This window comes from Cyanistes caeruleus, chromosome 11 (assembly GCF_971803275.1).
Source record: "Cyanistes caeruleus chromosome 11, bCyaCae1.hap1.1, whole genome shotgun sequence".
NCBI classification, from domain to species: domain Eukaryota; kingdom Metazoa; phylum Chordata; class Aves; order Passeriformes; family Paridae; genus Cyanistes; species Cyanistes caeruleus.
The window spans coordinates 10,481,442-10,505,722 of record NC_141711.1 but is presented as its reverse complement, the minus strand read 5'-3'; the positions used below and the strand labels follow the sequence as shown (position 1 = coordinate 10,505,722).

The following is a 24,281-nucleotide window of genomic DNA, read 5'->3' as shown; positions in this document are numbered from 1 at the left end:
TGAATTAGGCGACAAAATCAGTGGAAATTCATTGTGAAACAGGGTCCTTTGGGCTGCTTGCAGGCTCCATGAGATGTAGGTTTTAGTGGGCAGTGCCCGGAGCGCTGCCCAGGCAGGGCCGTGTTTGGGGAGGGCTCAGAGCATGGAGCCAGGAGAGGCTCTGAAAGTAGGTCACAGCTTGCTGTGATGCAAACTCTTTCTTCTCAGGTTCATCAAGGCATTCTTCCATGTGCTACTGAGGCAGGAGCAGCAATCCTGGGCACACTGAGCCTCTGTGGTCCATCTCCCGCAGTGCCTGCCCTGGGGATGCTGGGGAGCTGGAGGCTGCTCCCTTCCTTGGGCAGCAGCAGGTGCCACATGTCACCACACACAGGGCTTGGGTGATGGCTTGTGGCAGCAGACATCTCAGCTTTCAGCTCCTAGCCTTTCCATGCTACTTATCAGTGTCTGGTGCTGCTGTGATGTCCTGTGGCTCACAGAGCCACCCTGTGCTGTTTTACTTTCCATGTCCTGGCTGCACTTTTATCTCTCTGCCCTCATCAGGTGCTTCCTGGCTCAAGCATATGTGTTTTTCTATGGGAAAATGCACTTTTTCTTAGTGACAAAGGCAAAGCTTGAGATAAACCATCTCAGTACAGCAAGATTAAGAGAGGTTGAGAGAAAATAAATGTGTGGTCATCACCTGGTGTCAGAAGCATCGAACAGATAGGAAGCTGAATGCCCCATTCACCATTTTTCTGGACAAGAGGCAAAAAAGGCTGAAGAAATTGCAGTTGTGTGTTACTGGAAGAACAGTTGAGTGCTTCACCTCATCCCTTCACACCTGCAGGGAACAGGTGTTAAGACCGGGAGCTTCCCCTTCATCTCTAGGTTAAAATCCCACCCACTTGTGGATAGGATATTTGTTCTGAATATCACTGGGTCTACTGCTCTTCATGATTCCCAGTTTTCTACCCCAAGGATATGGAGATCTGACTGTCACCTTTCCTCTGCAGTTATAGCCAAGGACTGAAACAAGCAGACCATGAATGAGAGATGGCATCATGAAAGCTCACCAGGAGAGCAGGCAAATTTACCTCTTCTCCACAGGATGAAAGAAGGGAGCCAGTGTGACCATTTTCCATTGAAACTGGGTTTTGGAAACAAACAGTTGGCACCTAAATAAGTCTATTCACAGGAAACACCCGTGTCTCATGGAAAATGTCAGTTTTTCAGATAGAGAAATGCATTAAAATGTCATATGTCAAAATACATCAAAGATATTGTGTCTGAACTAAAGCTGAGGTGGGGTTGTTTGCAAAAATTCAAGCAGGGAGAAATTTGGCTTCTCTAACTGAATAATTACTACAGCTGGCTTCATCCACAGTGCAGCATAACCGTGTCCTTTCTACATACAGGAAAACTCCTGAGATATCTGAGTGATGAAATTAAGGGAGAAACAGGGCACTGAGTGTTCTGGATAAAGTTGTTATCATTCCATCAGCTCTTTAAGAGCCTTCAGCCCCAGTGAGGTCAGCTGGCATTTCTTTCTCACTCTGCAATCGGCGCTGGAGGCATAAGGATTATCCCACAGAAGAGACACTTTCATTGGGCATGCTGCTCAGTGTAAATCAAGCAAGTGTTGCCCTTTTTTTATTCCCAGGTATTGTCACGTCACGCACGGATCGTTTGCCAGCTGCTGGTGTTGGTGTGGGGGCAGACAGAGCTTGAAACAGGAGCTCCTGCGTGATGCTGTGCCAGGGCTGCTTCTCTCCCCATCCCTGGCAGCGCTGCAGGAGGGGCTGTGCTCACACCACCCCCAGCCTCAGCCCCCTCCCAGGTGGGGACACACCCCAGAGCTGCTCTGGGTCTCCCCAGGAAACCTGCCAAATTGAACAGGATGAATGCAGTCTGGAAAAATCTGTTTACTGTGATGCACTCATACAGCTGGAATAATTTAGCTGCTATTTCAAGCAGACCATCCTGTAAATGTAAAGGGGCATCTTGAAATGCATTTCAAACACAGAAATGAGGGGCTCTGCTCTAGCTCATTTTCACCTGTGATGTGTCATCTCTTAAGTGGCCCCAATTTCCCAGACACCAGCAGGGAATTTGGTTTGTGAATACCACTCCTGCAATTGTACATTCCAGATATCCACACCATGGCCAGCAGTCTGCTCTAAATACACTGGGGTGTAACCCTGACCCCGACTAACAACACTAACCAAAGCTGTCCTGGACACCATCCCAGTGAGAGCTGTGCACAGCACTCTCAGTTTGAGGCAGGGTGAGCTGTGACAGAGCAGGTTCACCACAGCTATAGAAATCCTCCCCAAAACGATGAGCTGTTTGCATCCTTTTTACACACAGGAAATCAACTTATGCTGAAATCCCAGTTGTTTATATGGGGTTCCCTTCTCAATATCTCTGCTATAGAAACCTGACAGGAGCCTCCCAAATGGCTGCCTACGCAGAGGAGAGAGGAGACATCAGCAAGGACATAAGAGCTCCACAGATGGAAACTTGGATGCAGCCCTGAAGATTAGAGCAATAGCATCATCCATAGTCAACTAGAATTTCTCTTCTACAGGCAATAAATATTGGATTATTTATTTTGCATCATGAGTGCCTTCTCCTCTCCTTTCTATTTTTCCTTCTGTATGGTAAGGAAAGAGCATATGATGAGTGTAGTATATTATAACTGAATATTAATCTCTTCTATTCAGTCAGTGCATACATTCATTTATATGGATGATTTGCTAGTTTTGTTTGAATACACACACGCATATTTAAAAGCGAGGTTTATTATGAAAAATGCCCTCGAATTAACTCTTCTAAAAGATGCCAATATTATTGGCAAGAATTGCGTTTTATTTTCTTTGTGAATGTGCTGCTTCCTTAAACATTCATTTCTTTGGAAATCCAGTACTTTTCCAAATGCAAAGGCAGTGGTGATGAGCAACTGTCATTCCCACATTAAAAAGCAAAACCAAGCCTTGATCTTTCTGCAGCAGATTAGGGAAAGAGATAAAAATGAGATGAAAGCCCCAAATGTCTGTTCCACTAGGTTCGAGGCATTCTTTTTGTTTTAGTTCCGCACTCTGCCTCTTTAATTCCCCCTGGCTCAAATGCCAATTTTCTGCTATGTTGGCATGACTGCCGAAGAATTGCTTCTGTTAATAAACTGCACAAAATAGCTGAGCAATTAGGCAATTAAACTGTTTTAAATTTAATTTAAAACCCTGGCATTTTGCTAGGAGTACTTTTTTTTTTCTTTAATCCCATCTTTTTTGTGTGGCGGGAGGTAAAGGGTGAGTTGGAAGGGTGGGAAGGCAGCACAGTGATGAGGGAAGGGTCTGGTGTGATTGGAGTTGACTCAGGCAGATAAGTATAAGGGCTGTCCACTTTGGGGAGCACATTCCAGCCCTTGTCCCTTATTAGAACAAGTAATTTTTCCCTAACATTTAACACACAAACAAGCTTAATCTGATTTCCATACTGATCCCAGATGGGTATCATGGCTTGTAAGCAAATGATTTCAGGAGCTGCCTACCTGTTCTTGGCTGCTAATTCAAAATAAAAAGGAGTGCTGGAGAAAACAGAGGAATTGCTCTGCCCGGGGGTGAGCAACCTGTTCTGCTCATCACTGCGTGCTCCCACTGCATTCAGGGGCACTTCTCCAAGTTACCTGAACTGTAGGAAAGTTTGTCCCTTGGGCTTATTTGACCTGTACTTACAGAGATTTTTTTTTTGTACAGGTCAAGTTTGCATTTTGCTAAAGGCTCTCTTGCTGACTTGCCATTGGTGGTGATTAATCTCCAGGAAGGAGATTAATCCTTGCTGGAAATGGGGCCCAAGGGAAAGGGGGGATGGCTTATTCCATCATGCCACAGATGCATCTCCAATCCATCATCCCTTGCCTTACCCCACTGCCAGCCAAAGCCCCTCCTGTGCCACTCATACCAGGTGAGCCAAGCTCTGGTAGCCCACCTCCCTTGTGCTACATCCCAGCCCAGTCATCTTCCCCAGGCCACCACCTAAAAGCTGTGCATGGTCCTCTGTTCCAATCCATCCCATTCACACACCCAAGCAAAGTTCTCTCACAATAACCACAAATCCTTAACTGCCCAGTCCCACACCTGTCCACTGCTCTTCCACCCCCACTGCTTCACACCCTGCACCTCAGCTACCCACAGCCTTAGCACTGACAGGCTTTTCAGAGCAACCTGTCCTCTTTACTTCTCAATCCATTAAATCTCTTTTCTTACCATGATGGCTGGAAGAAACAAAACATTCTCCCTAATGTCCTGCTAAAATTCTCTGCTAATGGAAACACACCACATTTTTCAAGCCTTTTTTCACTACCTATGTTTGGATGAATGATGCCATAGCTGAGCAAAACACCCTGTTGTATACCCTGCAGTGCTGACTGTCTTCTCAAGAAAAGCTTGTATCTCCATGGTCACATCATGGCTATTTTTAGTGAACCAGTCATTCCTGTTATTCTCCTAGTCTTTTAAATTAAAAATAATGAAAAGAGAATTAAAAGGATTCTTCTAAATGTTACAGTAGTCACATGCTGTTTGCAAAATTCCAGGTGAAACTCCACCCTCCCCCCCCTGAACTAATGGGGATATGAACATTAACAACATTCACGTCATCATTGCAGTCAGACTCACATTATCATTTCCACTTAATGCACCACTGGGACCAATCCTGTGGTAGCTGGGGAAATGTATTTTAAGTTAACTCATTATTTCTGATATGATTCCATGCTTAATCGAGATCTCCTGTTCTGCACAATGAGCCCACTTCAGTGTCAGTCCCAGGAAGCTGCTGTCTCTGAGCCTGTCCCCAGCCCTGGTGCTGCAGAGGAGCTGTTGGCAAGGCAGGCTGTGCCAGGGTGCCAGCAGCGATCCGAGGTGTCCTGGGGGTGTCTGACACGCCAGGGAAACAGGCTGCCCAGGACAGTGTTTTAGAGAGAGGCAATGAGGCAGCAGTGAGACATTAATTTTCTGTATTTTGGACTTCTCAGAGCACCACTACAGAACCCTTTTTCTCTCTATGTGTTAGCATAGATTGTAATATTAATTTCTGTCCTCTCCTCCCTCCTGACACTGACTTTCCACCACAAGCCCTTTGGCTATCCAGTCCATATTGACAGCAGGGCAGGATCTTTGTCTCTGTGTTTATACAGTTCCCAACATGAAGGAAACTGATTTTTGCTGGACCTTTAGCTGTTAGTGTAATGTATATAATAATAATATTGCATCCTTGAACTCTCTTTCTTGTTTCAATGAATCTGACAACCTTCTTAGAAAAAAAAAAGAGGTATGTATTACAGAGATGTGAACAAGCTCTAACATTAAGTGGACAGCACGTAATTCCAGATCATCTTCTGAGTGTCACAAAACCCCAAACTGTCACAGGGATGATACAGGGAAGGATAATTAAGATAATGGGTTGGTCTTTATGTTTGTACATTGCTTAGCAGCCATCAACAGAATTACAGCTCCAGGCAGACCTCAGAACGCTTCAAGCCTCCTTGGTAGCAACACACAATTAGAACTTCAGAATAGGAAAGTCCAGGGTTTGCCTTTGTACATTGAAAAGATTTTCAGGGACCATAACTCTTAGAAGAGAAGCATCAGCTTTCCTGATCCTACAGGCAGCAAACTTGAACCTCAGGCCAGCAGCACCAGCAGTCATGCTCTGGTGGTGACCCACAGGTGGGAGGTGGCAGCAGTTCCCCAGGCAGCACCAGCTCCTTGCTGAACACACAGCTACACCCCTGGGCATGCTGGTGATGCCACTCCAGTGACTGGTGCTGCTTGATTTCTACCAGGCCCAGGATTATCCAGCAAGGCTTTCCTTTTGGTCTGGGGGGGGTCAGTTCAGATGTGCTTCAAGAGCCACACCTTGGTCATGAACTGCTCCTTGGACTCTTCTGCTTCATTTTGCAAAACAGGGATTAAAGGACATCCCAGGAACTTGTTTATTTACTGTAGTTCCTACAAATGCCAGCAGAGGCTGTGTTGAAATGTGAGATAAACACGTATGCAAATAATACATTGACTCTGATTCAGTCATGATGACTTTGCCAATAAATATACAATCACTTTATAATACATTACATTTGTATATTTTAAACTACCTAATTGATAGGAGCATGAAAGCATTAAATTACCATATAGCAAGACTACTATACCACACTAGACATCTATTAGCATACTACACGTCAATCAGTGTTTTACCAATTAATGGCTATCTAATTATCTTGCTATAATGAGCTTGTTAAATGCCAATTAAATGGCAAGATGTTTGAATGCATTAATAAGAATGTAATTACACAGTTATTGGTGACATAATTTTCACATCATTAACTAGTAACTTATCCTTATTAAGTTTAATAAGTATATTCTTTTAACTTCCCATTGATCCCAAATTAGGATACAATCACCAGTTGGTTAAGACTGAGTGAGATGGCTATAATTATCAGGAGCATTATTGGAAAAGTTTAATGTCTCTGATGTTATAAATAAGCAATAACTGAAGAATGCACTGGAGGAAAAGCCAACTGAAAGTGTGAATACACTGTGCACACAGATTCTAACCTGGGATAGAGAGTCTTCCTCCAGACAAGACATGTACTTCTCATAAGAGACCAGCTTTCAAACCTGGAAATTGTAGTTGGTTTGCATAGCAGAAGGTGAAATCTCCCTAACCAAACTTTTCTACCAGAGTGCTCTAAATGAAAAGGAACTGATGAGAAAGGCTGAGCGCTTACTTGGTGTGTCCTCCCCAGGTGAGGACACCCTGGACCATTCCAGGAGCTGATGGTCTGGGATGCTCAACTTGCTGGCTAAGTATTGTTCCTGGAGAAATAATTTCTGTTGTTTTTTTGTTTAGCTGAGATGGATGAGGTACAATGATGACAAGTCCACAATGTGCTCCTGCCTAGAGAAGAGCAGTAGAACCTGGTGGGACCAGCGCTCTGCTGGGACTGTGGAGACTTTGAGATCATTCTTTGTTACACCTCATACTTACCCTGAAGTTTGGACAGGTAACTTAATCCATCTTATATTTCCGTTTACTGGGACTTGTGAGAGTAAAATAATCAGTAATGATGCTGAGGTATCCAAAAACTCCAAGTCAGGGGCTGCAGAAACACTGATGTCAACAGCAGCTCCCCACAGAGCAGATATCAGAGCAAGTCAAAGCAGTCCACAGGAAGCTGAACTCAGATCTCCGCTTCAACCAGTAGGATGTCATAGTTTGTATAAAAGAAAATAGCCAATCTTCCATCCCAAATCTTTTATTTATGAAAGGGAAATAAATCATCCTGTGCATTTCCACACCAGGAAAAGCTATTTAACCAAGCGAGCATGCGTGAGCCATGGCAAATGCACAAATAGTTCTGCATTAATCTTTTCCTGCACCCTCTCATCCCATTTTTGCAAAATATTGGGTTCATACCATGTCTGCTGTATTCAAAATGAAGAAAGTGATTGAGAGCCATTTACTCAGATACGTGTGCAACAAAATCAGCCCTCAGTCTCAGTGCCTTAATTAGCCACTCCACCTTGATGAGTGCCATGGATGCCATGTAGCCCAGAGTGTATCCTGCATGCCCAGGTACAGGTGCACTGCACATCTCCAGTGGAACTTGGCCAGTGTTTCCAGACACCAGGAGACAAGAGGATGCTCAGTGGTCCATCACAGATCAGCAGAGAACTGCAGCCTGCATGTTAAAGGGTTTTTCTGAACTGTAGCCACTGCAAGTGTCTCATCTTTCCCAAGGATGTAACCTAGCCCTCTTCTAACATTTGTACTTTTTCTTTTCATCTATCTTTCTGACTCCTTCAGGATTTTATTAAGAGAACTGGGGAGGTCTGTTGAATTCCTCTGTCTCCTGAGATGTATTTAACAGGAACGTGTTGTTCCTATCTTGGACACGTAAGATGGGCAAATGCGTACACAGACATCACAGTAACATCATCCTCTATTGATCTCTGCTGATACAGGCGCATTGTGGATGTGTTTTGCTGTTTTAAAGAATTGTTTTCAGTGGATACTTGTCAGGTTCTTTCCATCCCTCAATTTCATCTTCCTATAAGAGGGACAATTTTGTGTGAAAACACAGAGGTGCTCTCCTTTTTCTCAACAAAACAAAAATAAAGAAAGGAGAAAGGGGGGTGGGGAGAGAAACTCTTCTACCTCTTCACAGCATTTTTGTTTTTCTCCCCAAAAGCAGTATGAAATCGCACAGAGCAGGTGTGGTAATAATCAGCATTGAGTGCAGTAATGATGTGTCTTCTGCACTGAAGCTCCTGACAGGAAAATCATGACCTGCTCCCCACAGGTATCAAAGTCGCTAATTATCCATCACGCGCTCCAGATCGGCTTTCATTACAGGAACCGACACTGTGGTACTCAGTCACAGGGAGCCTCTTTCATGTCTGGGCACTTTTCCCTTTGATAGAAAGAGACTGCACCAGCACAGGCAGCACATTTGCCTTCTGTCACTTGCTGGCTGCTGTGCTGCACATGAGACTCGAAGCCGAGGGTGCAGCAAGTTCAGCTGAAGACACAACTCAGTGCTGCTTGGAAAATGTTTAATAACAGACCATGGAGCACATTTCTAGGATCTGCTGCTGCTGCTGCTGCTGCCCACCTGGCCTAAATCTCTTTTCAGCAATGTCCCCAGTGCTGACATCTAGATCCAGGTGTTTCCTGTGTCTCTCAGATGAACAGATGAGCTAAAGAAAATGGGTTGTTCCTGCTTTTTTTTTTTCAGGGCTACGCTAATCAAGGTAGTTCTGCTTTAATTGTATTCATAGTCCAATGAGATGATAGGTAGAGTCCACCTTATAAATCCAAATCTAAATGTTCTTGGTGTCTTCACAGACCAGATTTACCTGAGCCCTGTTTTCAGACTCATCTGTAACAGGATTTATACTTCTGCCTTGTAACTATTTCCTTGTTAGAGCCCTTCTCCCTCTTGCAATTTTTTTTCCTAGGCTGCTATTTGCTTTTACTACATGTCTTTGAAACTGAAAATGGTACTTAACAATTAAGAATTTTTTCTTTTTTTTTTTTTTTTTTTTTTTTTTTTCTCTTTGGGATATTATCTCTACAGTGGCACTCACCAGAAGAAAATAATAAGGAGTCAGCACTGGCAATGTTACACAATTTATAGGTTACCTAGTTCAGAGAGACACTGGAGCCTTTCTATGCACTGAAACATCCAGCACTGATCACTGTTATGGCCACAGTACCTTGCTCGGGTGAACCATTAGTGTATTGTAGCATAGAAATCCCTAGAGTGGCTATAAAACATATTTATATATCTATAAAACCAGGATGCTCTGGTCTACTGAAAGCACTTAGACACTTGGATAAAGAACATCATGTGGAAGCTGGATGTACAGGGGAAAGAAAAGCCACACTCAGGGTTTGAGATCAGCATTTATTTTCAGGCATCTGCAAGGAAAGCCCATCAGTTTGATGATTATCTGAACATATGTGGAACATTTGTAAAAAGCTGGGAGAATTCCATTATGTATAAGCTGCTTAAAAAGTGGCTCACTTAAGGTTATTACATTGCTGCTTTGGGTTATTTTTGTTTAATTCAAACTCTGCAGTGGGTTAGACTCAATTTCAGTTTAAACAATCATTTCAGTACCTTATCTTTCTCATCATCTTCTGTACCTACAAAATTTGCAGTGTGGGATTCAGATAAATAAATACATGATTACACACACACTTGCTCATCATTTTCTCCATGACATTCCGTTTTCTGTGAATAAAGAAAATGGCTTTCAGGTTGCTTTTTTCCTTCTCCTTCTAAGTGAATGATTTCCAAAGGGCCTGTCTGTCCAGAAAGATTAACGCTCTTGCCTTAGAATGAGGCCAAAGCACAATTTTAGTGTCAGAAAATCAGTTTTGAATCCACAAAAGTTTCCATTCAGAAGTCTATTTAAGAATATACCTATAAATTGTCCTCTTTAACCTGCTCCATATGAGGAAAGAATTAAAATATTTATCTACTGACCCAAGAAAATGCTTCGAACAAACTGCCCTGTTGATAAAATGAGTAAGATAATGTGGACTATGATTTGCCCCATAAGAAAATGCATATTTGACAGCTTTTGAATTAGCTGTGCCTCAGTTTGGGTCCCCAGTGAAAAGGCTGCATGGTGTTTCTCAGTGCAAACTTTGAGCATCCAAAGCAAACACTGCAGCAACATCCTCTGTGGAGGATGTCCTTTTCCACCACAAAAGGACTCCCAACCACAAAACACCAAACCAATGGTAATCAAAGAGGTGAACAAAGGCAAAAACTTTCACTACCAATACTCTTCTAAAAGTACTGAAAATAGAGCATTAAAAGACATGAAAAAACCCAGTCTTCCCCTCAGGAGAGCCTTCATGTAGGAACCTACTTTGGGGAATATCTTTCTTTCACCATTCTACTTTCATATTAATATCCTTAAGATTTCTTAAGTCTATATAAGAAGAAAGGGACATTTTCTGTAGATCTCTTTCAAACAGCAGCTCTCAGTCCTATGAATTCCCCCTTTCCACAGGGAAAAAGCAGGCACCTGGTGATTAAAATTCAGCCCAAGCCATCTAGATTCAGATCTTCTGTAATGTCATGGCAAAAGTTGCCAGCCACTGTGCACCTTTCCTCTCTCCGTGGTACATATTTCCATATGGGGGTGAAAAATGGCTGAGGCCTGTGAAACTACACAGAATTGTTCTCTCAGCCATATTCTTTGTTCCCCAGATTAAAGGGAAGTGCAAAACTTCAAGTGTGCTTCCCTTTGTGTCCCTCCTTGTGGATTGGTAAATTGAGGTAAATTGTGAATCCACTTGAATTCTGCTTATCACAAGTCTGGTAGCTTGTTACACCCTCTGCTTTTTCTCCTGAGATGCTATAGAAATACAACAGTGTAACTAACACTTCTCCTCATTTAGAACCGCAGGTGGTGGGAGTACGTGTGATTTTATTGTCTTTACTTGGTAATTACAGGTCTGTTCCTATTCCCACTGTCTCAGTGGGATGCTCGTATAGTACAGGTATTTAAGTTCTTTCAGGTGTTCTCAGGGTGGATTAGCATGGAATATTGCATTGGTGCAGAATGGTGCCTGCTCTGCTGTGCCTGTGACCACTGTCTGCAGAAGAGGTGCTGGCACACAGGCTGGTCTGACTGCTTCTATTGACACCAGGGTAGTGTAAAGCCTGGCTCAGACAAAAGTCATCCCAGGAGGGAGAGGAGAGCTGGGATTTGGGTGTCCTCCTGGCAGAGTGTGTCTCCACATCCATGAACATGGTGCCTCTGCAGAGGGTCCAAAGTGCAGTGAGCCCCAGCTACCGCTGAGACCCCAGGCTGCACACACACATTGGGTCATTCCAGGAGCCTTCCCTTCCCAGAACATGAGACATGATGGGCCACAGAGCAGTGGCAGCAGGACTGGCACAGCCTCTGATTTGCTGTGCATGACAGGTCCATTTAGAAATGTAGATATTATTATCCTTTGATTTGGGCTTCTAATTCCTCCAGATGTTTGTGGTTGATAAGTCAGGCTCCCTTCAGGTTGTGCCGCCTTCCATCAGTGCATATTATGGTTATCACAGACAGAAATCCGTGTGTAATAGGAAAACACATTGTATGCACATCCAGTGAATGTGCCTGTATGTTAACTATGTTTTAACACACCACATTCATTGGTACTTTGAAAAACACAGTAGCTGGAGCCAAGGCTGCTGACAGAGCAGATCCTTTCTGAACTTCTCTTTGAATTCCCTTCTGCTCTTTGAATTGGGATATTTGCATGAAGGCTGGAAACCCCATCTTTCTTCTGTTAAAGCACTGGTGATCTTTGCCTTTTCCCCATTGAAATACGCTTGTGAGTTCAAGGAGTGAATTCAGCAGAGTTCACAAGCATACGCTTAAACAGTCAGGATTAAACCTTGGGTAAGGCAGTGAAGCTTGGAGCACACGTTTATCCCTAAGCACAGCTCAGCTGCTGTGCTGAGTAAGGACTGCAGGACGTTTGAAGCAACTCAAAGCCCTCCTTCCCTTGAGTCATTCTCCTCTGCTGCTGCCTCTCGGTTAAACAAAGCCAAAGGTTCCTGTGCAGCACAGAAAGGACTGTCAGGATGCAGAGGTGCAGACGCCCAGGTGTCTCCAAGGAACTTCTGGAAGCTGTTCTGAGCCATCTGGAAATGATGAGAACTTTGTTTTCCATTCTCATATGGAAAGAGAGAGAAAACCCAGAGCTGTATAAACCAAATTAGGATCCCCAAAATTACATTTTTTCAACAAGTTGCTTACAGAAAAGGCTGGACATGTAGAGTGTCAAGGGGCTGCAGTATTATTATCAGTACAATAAATGTGACAGATGGTCAGAAGTCAGAATCCAAAGCAGAGATACTCCTGTTCTTTGAGAGCACCTGAAATTTGAACCCCTCCATATGCTTTGGACAACATTGGTCCCATTTGAACTTCAGGAGCTAAGTAAGGAAGAAATAACAGCTATGTTTTTTACCTGCTGTTCCTTAAATGTCCAAAAAGCAGTCAAAACCAGAGGTAACTCATGGAAAACTGCCACATTAACAATGGTGGAAGTTTCTCTTTAGCTTACATTTCTCTCTCTATAAATCAAATTGCCTCAACCATCTTTGGCATTCATCTGCATTAGCTCAGCTGTACTTCAGTGGAGGTCTCAAAAGCCTTCTGCTCCCAAACAATGGCTTAAAATCCAGTGACAATTGTCCCACTTCTTCCCAGATGAAGATAACTAGCTAGGAAGGTGCCTGGATGGCAGCCTCACCACAACAGATCCCCAAGAGACGAGAAGACTCAGCTCTGCTTTTGCTGCTGAATTTCTTGGACCCTGGCAGGGCATGAACAACGAGAGCTGCAGCCTGAAAGAGCATCACTCTGCAGAGCTCCCCAGTCCCTCTTCATGTTCAAAGGTGGCTGAATACCTGGAGAGGAGCTTTGGCCCTTCACCTGTCTTCTGTTTGCAGGGCAGGAGCCAAATGAAAAGACCCATTTTTTCCCTGGGAAATATAGGAAATGTTGTATATAATTAAAACTGCACTCCACAGTCCTCTCTCCATCCATAACAAGGTCCAGCAAATTCCAGGTCCCCTCATAGTCCCCTCCTGAGTTTTCATTTTTCTCCTACATTTTCAGTATTTTTGCCATATATTTGCTTATAAATATTACTATTTAAGAAGGGAACAATTGAGGGATATTCACCTGAGGTCTGAAATGATATATTTTTTATTATGAGCACTGGAGAAGGATGCACAAGGCATCAGCAGAATGCTGCAGCATGGGTTATAGATTGCTGCTCAGCAGTTGGTGGGTTGGCTATTTCTTTTAATTGCTGATACTGTATTTTCAGACAGTGCTAATCCTATGACAAATCTTTTTGCCTACTTTTCTGCAATTAAGCAATTTAGCTGATAGTTGAAGAAGTCTTTTCACCAAAGAAATACTCCATTGTACAAATACATATATGCCTGTATGTGTATTGGTATGCACATGTGTGTGTGCACATGCACAGAGACATGAAACTCTTTCACAGCAGTTCTGACAGAGACATTTCCTTTCCCATAATTCTAAATCTTTTCTTGTGCTATCTGAAGAACTCAGAATTTTGCTTTCCCAGACAATTCTTGTCCTTAATGAGGTATTTTACAGTACTTTCTTTTAGTTCAAAAGCCCAAATATCCAGTCAAAAGCTGTTTCAGTGACAACTCTGTGTGTGTGTTTGTGTCACTTTCAACCTCAATGTGCATGTCCCATTTTCAGCACCTGAACTCTGAATAAACTGGGCTCACCTCCAAGAGTTACAGCTTTAAGGATATATAGGTAATTGCACCATTGCCCTTTTTATTTGTTTATTTTTTTTCCTTCAGCCTGCTCTGTTAGTTTATCATACATGTAGTCTAATTAAAGTTTCCTGCAGGACATTTCATCCAGAATAAATAATAACATTGCTCAGAAGGGCTTTAGTTACATTTTTTTTTCCTTCCAACTGTGCTGAAAGGGAGGTTGCTGTCTAAAAAATCTGTGCCTGGGTGGAAGAGACAGTTTTATAATTGCATTTCCAGTCTTCTTTGTATTCTTTTGTGTTATATGCTTGTACAAGAAGAAACTGGACAGGCCTGTTGGATAGCAGCCAGGCAGAATTGTCAGAGAAAGAGAGACCAGATTGAAAATGAAATAGAAAGGGGGAAGAGAAATAAAAAATATCAGGATGATCTCTCAGAACAATGACTTAAGAAAGTGAAACTGGAGGAGAAAATAGCAATTTTGTTTTGTGTCAGCTTCTGAGGTTTTAAAATTGTCTTTTGCTGTCTGTTTGGTGGTTTTTTTTCTCCAGTTGTGACAGAGAAAAGTCAAAGTATGGGGATGTGTTTCAGAAATGGAACTGGGACAAAACATTTGTTTTCTGACTAAGAGTCGAGCACTAAGAAATCTGAGTGCTCTCTGAAGGAAGAGAAGACTATGTCTTGAAAGTTGAAGCTCTGGCAGTCTCAAGGTCATATTCCCACTCTGGATGAGATCAGCTTTCCTTGGTTTGGCATTCAATTAATTAATTAATTCATTAATTAATCAATCAGTAAATATATATTCTCTATCGCTCTGAAGCACACAGGGACAGGATCAGCATACCCAAACCTACAGACTCTGCTTTGACCTTCAAGTGTCTGTGAAGGGCTCTTCTGATTTTCCTTCCACCTCTCATCTTTCCCAAGTCCCTGCAGGTTTCAGTTTCTCAGGCTGATGTACTAGAGAGCTGATAGCGAACAGGTTAGCTCTGCTTTGAGGAAAGGTGGTAAAGGTGACCTCCAGAAATCCCATCTAACTTGACTTCCTGTGATTCTGTTTAAGTCAGTCACGAAAGCATCCGTCTACAAGCACCAGCAGCTGTACTCTTTGTTCCAAAAAGCCCATAAGTCATGGTCAGACAGACTCTGTGAATGGTAAACAAAGAAAAAAAAGAATAAAAGGGAGGCAAACAAACTCTTTGAGCCTTGGGATGTGATTATTTGTGCAGGGACAGATTGAGAACAACTGAAACGAAAGGAGAAAAGTAAATGCAGGCCTGTGAGGAGCTGAATGGTGAGCACGTCTCTTCCACACTTTCCTTGAAGGCACAGCGTGTGGATGTACTTTATTCATAATGACAATATGATGTGATTCATAGCAATTGCTTCTTCACAGTAAATTATTCTAAGATGCGTTGTTGTGCCACGTTGCAATGGCACAAATGAATGATGTTAAAATACTGAGCAGACAAAATGATAACACCTGTTACAGAGCCACTTATAAACCGGAGTGCACAGAGGCATTTGTACCTGTCTCTATCACACATTGTGAGCTACACATCTTAAGATGGTTTATGAAGGAGAAGGCAATTTCTGCTATTCTGTATTAAAACATTTCTCAGAATTCCCTTAATTTACAGACATCCTCTCTCTGTTTACTTGACATCAGCTCCTGTCTCTGCCAGGCAGTGTAGGAGAGAGTTCACAGCTGGCTCAGCACTCAGATTTCCTACCCAGATCAGGTCTGGGAGGAACAGAGTAACAATATCTCCACATGTACATTTAATCCTGCCCCGTGGTAGCGCACAATTCCCCGGACTGAAGAGGAGCACAAAGCCCCCTCTCAATGCACCGTGGGACAACCAAGGCTATGAACTGGCACAAGCAGTCAGGGCAATGCCTCGTGAGAATGATGATGTCCTGAACTTCCATGGAATTGCACAGGTGCTCAGCACCTGTGTGGGAGTCAGACAGGGCAATGCCTTTGTGCATCTGCCTGTAAAAACTTAATGCAGCTCATTGAGCCAGTGGAGGAGTGGGGATGGCTTTTGCCATGCCTGGGTAGGGCACTGTACCTTCTGCCAGCTGCCACCAACAGAGTACCAAAACAGTGATGTAATTCAGAGCAGAGCAGCCAGGACTCAGCCTATATGATGGCACATGGCTTTCCTTGAGGGATTGACACCAGCTTCCAGGCCCCTGACATCCACAGAGTTGTGGGGAGGTTCTCTCTGAACATCGAATTCACAGGAGTGGGCAGGGCACAGAGCTGTCACCAGAGAGGAAATGCAGGATGATCCCCTTATACTCTACTGAGAACATCTACTGCCAACAACAAAGCCAAGAGCACAGTCAGTTTCTTTTTAACTTTTTTTTTTTCAGGGACAGGGGGGAGGTAGAACAGCTTTCCTCTGATTTCTAAGGAAGCTGGTTTCATTGCTGACCAGATGTCTCCTGTCAGATGTCTCCCATGGAAATGGAGCCCTAGCCCAGCCAGCTCCACCAGTGTTTTTGTTCCAGTTTCTAGCCTTGCAAGTGAGACACTAAGCTTAATTCCTTCTTTTAATTTTCTTCTCCTCCTTCTTCTTTTTCCTTGATGTGGTGTGCTGTCTTCATTAGGATGCTACCTACAGGATTCTCTCCTAATGCTCACAAGTGTCTCTTCCATCCAGAGGCAGCTGGAGAAATTGTTCCTCTAAGCACCAGACACTTAATGAACAATGAGATGAACTCTCCAGTTTGCTTGCCTCCTCACTCATTTGTCCTCTTTGGCGCTGTCTGCTGCTGTGAGAAAGTGTGTACCAAGGTCTTGACCAAACACTTTGAACTGCAGTCATCTTGGGATACCCAAGCGAGCTAATTACCAGCTTTGTTTCTCTCTCCCTTGCCCCTTCTTCCCTCTGATGACAGGGGGATGAAGTGGATACTCAGCACACACAGAAATGCCCACATTTCCCTCTCTCTTTTCCTGCTAAGGAGTCCCCTGTGAGATATTCTGTGCCCTTTGATGACAGTGTTGACATCTCCCCCTTAACTAGTCCAGTCCCTCTGGGAAGCACTGGGGAAGTAATTTAGCTCCCACCAAACTTTGAAGTTCAGGTTGTTTCAGGAAGCATGGAGGCAAACAGCAGGGCCTCTGGATCAGGTACTTGACTTTGCCACAGAAAAAGACAAGGCAAGAAGCTTTTAAAAGCCCAAAATTGCCGTGCTGTGTCCCAGCACTGTCTGCTTCCCACAGCAGCATCTGTATGGAGCCATGCCATGGGGATGTAGTGCAGGAGGGCAAGGGAAATGTATATGCCATCCTGAAAGACAACCACTGCCTCTTCTATTGTGAGAATTTCTCTTTTAAGATACAGACATTGCTGTTTATCATCAGACCTATCCCACTTTCCCAATTGCCAGTGAGCAGTGAGGGGTTCCTCATTTTTATGGAAGGTGAAGGGTAATTAATTCCACAACTTCAGCTGGGATTGTTTCTGCCTGAGAGATTCCCATCCTGTTCAGCATCATCCATTGCTGGTTTGATCATGGTGGAGCAGGAGGATGAGGTGTAACTCACACCTGGGCAGGTAACAGCTGAAGGAAGTGCCCAGGGAAGGCAGACTGGGAATGGGGGGCAGGCAATAAGTCCCTCACAGGCTCTCCTGTGGGGCTGAGCAAGGCCTCAAAAGGCTTTTGCCCTAGGAGGAAAACAGGGAGGAAGGGATCTCCTCAGATCAGTACTGAATGAGGCTGTGGGAACAAGGGACAAAATATGCAGGAGAAACCAGAAAGGTTTTCAGTGAGAGCTGAGAAGGTCCAGTCTGTCCAGAACAAGGGTGGTGAACAGCCCTGGGACTTTCTTATGGCTCTTTCTGCACATCTTAAATATCACATAACCATGAGCAATTACTCCTTCACACCCATGGGTCACTGCTGGCTACCAATTCGCAACAACGTGTGTGGGGTTTGCGTTCACATCATGGAGACCACAAAGTCCTGGTACAGCTCCTCCAACAGCACTTCTGAACCAGACTCACCGTATGCAAGTTCTACAGCCTCAGAAAATCTTTGGCTGTTTCCAAAGGTGTGGCAAACCTGCTTTGTGACCCAGACAGTGAGGGCTTTAGTACACATTTCAGCTTAATTGTAAACACTTCCTACAAGGCTAGATAAGAGGACAGGTCCAGCTCTGTACTCCAGCCAGCTAAGACCCTGTTTGACAACATGTTCTGACTCTTCCTTTTTTGACCTGTACATCCCTGTACAGCAGTGTACAGCCTAGTTAAACCAAGCCCTTGACATGTTTAAAGCTCTGTGCAAATATTTGCTAATCAGTCCTCAAAAATCCCTTGTCTGTACTGAACAAGTAAATGTTGCCAGGCCTGATTCAGTCTTAGAGTGTATCTCAGCCTCACTGGTCCCAGGTGGGAGCAGGTCAAACAGGAGCAAGCATGCAAAAGCACCAGCTCAGAGGAGAAAGGTTTTGCACCCAACCACTTCCACTGCTTAAAATAGCTGTTGGCACAGTGCTGCTCTCAACTTACGTGCATAAGACTGTTTTGCCCCAGGCACTGAATTACCATGGAATCCAGCATCCAAGGTCTGCCTTTTCCAGATTTGTTTGAGACCTGACTCCTCTTTGCCACAGCCACCACCTGACTATACAATCTTGTTCCTTGGATTCCATGTATCTCCCTTACTTCCCTGGATTTCGACTGTACCCTTACCTTGCCCTTTGGATTGGCACATCTCTGTCTTTCCTTCGTTTCTAGCCAAAGGAGCTGATTCCTGTTTTAGTCTTCTTCACTCTACTCCTTGGGTCTATAATTCAGTCCAGCCTAGCCAAGCTCATTTTTGCAAGGCACTTCCCTGTATTTCTTTAGCAGCTCAGCCATACCATGAAGCTGAAGTTGGGCAGGGTCCTGGGACCCCAGTGATCCCTTCTCAGGAGGTTTCTGATGGCTGTGGTAGAGCCCCAGACTCAGCAGAGGAGAAATGGACTTACAGCCCCCCTCCTCACACACTACACCCATTGCCCTGAACACGTTTGAGACGTGTTTTCTGAGAAAGCTCAAACCTCCATTTTTCACCTTTTGCACTGAAGATTCACATATCCTTAAGTCAGTGCTCTGGATCTGCTCCTGTGCTCCTGCCTGTGGTAGGTCTGCTTTTACCATCATTGTCTGTTTCCCTGTGCGACTGTTCCCCTCCATGTGGCTGCAATCCCACAGCGCTGTCCCTGCTGGAGGGAATCTTGTGTGTTAACAAGAGTGCATTTGCAGACTCTTCAGTCCCAGCAGGCTGGGCTGTGTCTACAGCAAGGAGGACTGAGGGAGATTTCAATACCAGACTTAGGTAAACAGCACAGCCCTTGACTTCTGCATGATCTCTCTGCAGCAGTGCACTTTATACACAGATCTTTTTGGACTCTGCATTAGAAATGCTTATTGATGCCAGCTGTATCAACAGCTGGGTTCCTCATCTGCAGGGTTTTGTATAGCCTGAAGTCTTTAGGTTTGCTTTCATGGACCAGAGATCATTAGCAGTGAGAATCCTTCAAATGTTGACTTGGCTAATTTGTCTGTCAATGGCGTCTGTGTTGCAATTTAATACAAAGATGAGAATATAAAAGTGAGTTGCATTATCCCATAGGGATGGCCTTGTAGCTGGTTCTGCAAGACGGAGTTTTGCTGTTCAGAACAACTGAGCCTCACCAGGCCACCAAGCTCTGGGTGAAGCCAGGACAGTACCCCACGCTCTCCTGAGAGGCTGGCTGTATTCAAAGTTTAGAAAATCCCTTGCTGGTTGGCTGGTCCCTAGTTACACATAAGCTGGGCTGGGAGAAATTATTGGGATCTGAAGGAAACTCACGGGTTCCTTGTGTCTGAACACCAGACACTCCTTTCTCTGCAGAAAATGAAGGTGGCCATGAGCACTGGCCAAGAACAATTTGCATCAGTGGGTGTTGCAGCTTTGGTTCAGCATTTTATCTCATTTACTCAGCCTCCAGCAGAGCTAGGCAAGGACTGCAAAAAAAAGAACGGGAAAACAAATCTCCCCTCCAGCATCTGCTCATATGCAGAAGTAAATTCACTTTATGCTTCTCTGTTGCTGAAAGCTGAGAGTGGAAGAAAAGTGGTGCTGCTGGCTTGGCCATCTGTCTGGGGCTGGGAACTGAGGGTGCTCCCCAGTCCTCCCACAGGTTTCTTGCTGTGCCTCAAATTAAACAAATGAACTATTTTTTGTCTCAGCTTTTAACCTGTAAAATAGGGATAACGCTTCCCCCTCAGGAATACTTTTCTGCAGCCAGCATGGGAGCTGGTTTCCTGGTACTCCCAAATAAAATGCTGCTAAATGTGCCCAGCCATCCTGGCACTAAGAGAGGCATTTCTGCCAAGGTCACCTCACTCAGTGTCTGCTGAGACAAGTGCTAAAGATGTGGCTCTGTTGTTTGCAAACTAGTTTTCCATGCAGCCCACAGACCTGCTGAAACTGAAGCAATCAAGATGTCCAGCAAAAGCATGACAAGTAATTTACCACCCTGGCTACTTGCATGTTGAAAAAAAACAAGGCTCATTTCTTGGCATTCACTTTAAAGCTTCTTGAACTATAACTAATTTTTCTGGCCTTTCTTTCTGTATTATTTTCTTCTGCTTTTCCTGATATCATGTGTATTATTATGTAAAATAAATAAGTGCATGAAATTGAGTAAAGAAATAAAGGGAAAGGGTTTGTTGCAGGAGTTTCCCCTTGAAGCCTCCATCTCCTCCTACAGATTCCACATAAAAGCCTCTTGAGGAAGATAATAGAATAACAAGCCAGGCTACTGAAGTGGGGAACAATCAGGAATCAAGTTAGAAGGAAAGTGGAAAAAAATAGCAATAATAAAAACAAGAATGAAAATGATATTTCAACAGTATTGATGCTGAACAGATCAGTTTTTAAGCCAGAAGTGTGGTTTTCAAATGATAATAAAAATAATTAACTTCAAGACTCTTCCTTAGTCTTCCACCCTTTGCTCCCACCTACAGAATCTCACAGGATCCTTTGACAAAAAAGAAAATTTTATTACATTGTTTTTATTTTCAGCAGTTTAGAAAAGCAGTTTCAAGGCCTGGGCTGTGGATTTCATGAATAGGTGGTTAGTTTGGCTGAGGACAAGGCTCTGTGGGGATCCTTCTTTCCCTCCATTCTCTTCACAAAGGCATGTTGAAAAAAAATCTATATTTTGAAATATGAACCTTTCCCTCATGTAATGCAGCACAGTAATTCCCAGGTCTCTACCTCTTGTTCTTTGATACCAGGGAAGAGGATGGGTTTGGTCCAGCTTTGTTCAAACTAGAATAAATGCTTTTTTTTTAATAAGGATTATTCATTTCACATAGATCAGCCTATTTAATCCTTCTCTTTGTGTCAGCCACAAGTCCAGGGCCAGCTGGGAAACACATTTCCCAGGGACTTGCTATCAGCATCTCTCTCGTGAGGTGCTGGGGGCTTTGCACACAAGTCAGGATTGCTCACGGCAGATGTGAAGGATCAAGGCTCTCAAACACAGTGCAGGAGCGGGACTTTGAGGGAAAAGCTTTTAAAGGAAGGGTTTTAGAAATAGCATAGTCCCCTCTTCTCTACTGTTGGAAGTGTCCAAAGCAGGAAGGCTGAGGTGTAAATTTTTGAATGAATCACAAAGATCATTTGGATGTTTGGGCTTAAAATTGGTGAATTCAAGGGACAGGCAATAGCTGACATGGCTTGGTTATATTATTGCTGTGCTTTGGCCCCAGAAGAGAGCCAATAATCCATGTCTTGGGAACAGTTCCTTTTGGAGATTTTGACAATGGAGCCAGGTGTTCCTTTGACAAGTGGTTTTATTTCTTTACAAAGCATGGTTGAAAACTTGGTTCCCAGAACGTGGCCAGCATTGAGGAGCTTCCTCACTTACAGCTCCCCAAAATGCCTTTTCCAGAAAGCCCATTGCATGTGAAACCCCTTGCTCTTTCACACCCCACATGGCATCCACTCACTTTTCATTGTTCTGCCTTACAGGCCCCACTGCCAAGTCTCTCACCAAGGCTTTGCAAGCTCAGTTGGTCTCCCAAGAAATGTCTCAGTCAGCTGTGACTTGTACCAGCCCATGCCTTTAGTCAGTGTCTTCTACAACTTCAGGTCTCTTGCTCCTCCTGATTGCTCAAAACTATGCTAGAATTTTGAGCAAGATCTCTGGTGACACATCCACTGGCATTCACCTTTGAACGCGAGGTGCAATGACTCAGATGAGTGTTGCAGCACAAAGCCGACTTGCTGATTCGAAAAAATAAATTATGAATAGGTTGGTTTTGTTAAAATAATTGATCTGCTTTTGTTGTTGTCCTTAATGCACCACTGTGCTAGCAGGCAGCAGCACTGCTGCTGTGTGTGCAGGAGTCTGCGGCCTGCACGTGGCCTCTGGAGTCTGGGACAGCCATTCCCTGCCTGGGAAGAAAATGCCTTTTTATAAAGGCTGAGCTCTGAGAGGGATGGGGAGGAAGAGGTGGGTAAAAGGGGGATTTATCCCCTTCCTTCCTCCTGACTTGGCTCAGCAGAGCATGTCCAGGGGTGGAGCTGGGAGTTCCCAGCTCTCGGCAGGCCTGCAAGGCCGGGCAGCCATCCTGCTCCCGCTGCACGCAGCTGCAGCTCGCAGGGCACGCTGATCTTTGGGCATGCTGATCTTTGGGTCCCTCTGCCTCAAGTGCTCCCCCGAGGCTCTTTTCCATAACTGAGGCTCTCTCTGCACACCCTTCAGCCCCATGTAATTCAGGCAATGTAGTTAAGCATGGGACAGAGCAGAGGACGCATCCTCTTGCCTGCCTCAGTGAGTCAAACGTGGTGAGACTTCAGAGGGACAGGAGATCTATGTGACTCAGGCAGGGGGCTATTTACCCATCCAGACTCCTCAGGGATCCCTTCTACTGCTAAAACTAAAAAGATCAGTAAAATTTGATAATGCATTTGATTTTCTCACTCAGCTGAGCTCACAATCAGCATAGGCTGCCAGTTCCTTGTTACAGAAAAATACCCAACTGGCTTGGCCCTGTTTACACCATCATACATGTTTGGCACAGCCAGAGGATGGCTATGTCACCCTCAAAACAATTTTTTTTGGCATGACCCTTGAATGCCTTTGCTTGCTATTTTGCCTTTAAAACAGAGAGAGGATTTAAAAAAAAAAAAAAAGTACTTTTCCCTGGGGCACCATCAGATGCTAATAAAATCTTTAATTAATTCAGATTCGGATGGGCTCACATTTCTCTCACTAGCTCACAACTTCAATCAAGTTTTTTTTCTTTTTGTGACGCTGCTTTCATGCCACTTTTCACTGCATTTCTGATTTATCTGGAATTGTGCTATACAGGCATATTGGCAGGAAAGGCTGGGATAAAAGAGGACTAGGATGAGAGAAATCATTAGCACAGGATGTATTTTCTGGGGTTTTTCGGAATAAACCTTTTTCGGAAGAAAACCCAAAATGTCCTATTGCTGTTATGAATCCCACAGGAACTCTTTAATACAGACAATTTGCCTGATTGGACTGCAATGGTCTTAAGCATTAGAGAGAGACAAATCACTCTTAAGAAACATTAAATCAAATAAGATAGAGAGAAATCTTGATAATGTGGAATGAATTCTGTAAAATTAAAACATCTACGGAATGTTCACTTCATAACAAAGCAATAATCTCTCTGAAATGGAGCCCGTCTCATTACCAGTTTAACAACTGGTGTGGATGGTCTGATCTAATACTGGCTAACTGAAAAGAAGTGAGTGATACATATTCTTTACTGGCCCCAGAAGGAAAGAAAAGCCTCTCTCTGCCGTGCTGTCAGTCCTTCCAGGGTCAATCTCCCCATTCACTTACCATCCTGTGGATAAAAGATTAACTGCACAAGGTACAGAAACTGTTCCAAGACTGTGAGAGGGAAGCATTTCAGACACCTTCCTCCAAAGACAAGTAGAGGAGTTTCCCTGGGAGCTAACAGTCTAAAGATGGAGGCAGGGGATGTATTCCAGCCCAGGGAGAGGCTGCACAACCAAAGACCACATTCCCAGTGCTCCCAGTCCCAGCTCTGGGGCCAGTGGCTCCCTGGGTGCTGATGAGCAGGGTGGACACTGCATGCAAGGTGAAGGAGGGCACTTAGGAAGGGCTGATTTCATTCATAGACTTTCACATCACTCCTTGCTTTAGCACCTTGCTGGAACAATCTTGGAGGATAACCTGACCTGGAATCTCTTCTTCTACTCTTAAATGGTTGATCAATAAACCCAGGAAGGAAATAAAACCATGTGGTTGAATTTCCTTAAAATATACATGTAGCCATGCTCGGCAGCCAGGGATTGAATTCAGTGCTCAGGAGATTGAGCAGCATTTCCAGCTGCTTCTGTTTCCCCCTGCTCCTGAGCTGCCCTGCCTCTGGGGTGCTGCACTTCT

The 24,281-nt window shown here is 44.1% G+C and overlaps 1 protein-coding gene across 1 annotated transcript in view; it reads right to left on the bottom strand.

The window, feature by feature from the left end:
- The window catches only part of LOC147650998 (uncharacterized), a 131,510-nt gene extending 109,025 nt beyond the window's left edge, over positions 1-22,485 (bottom strand). Inside the window, exon 1 of the mRNA XM_086846936.1 lies at positions 18,547-22,485. Within this exon, the coding sequence (XP_086703062.1) occupies positions 18,547-18,568 (22 nt within the window). The 5' untranslated portion in view covers positions 18,569-22,485. The remainder of the gene's footprint in view (positions 1-18,546) is intronic.
- Between the last annotated feature and the right edge of the window lie 1,796 nt (positions 22,486-24,281).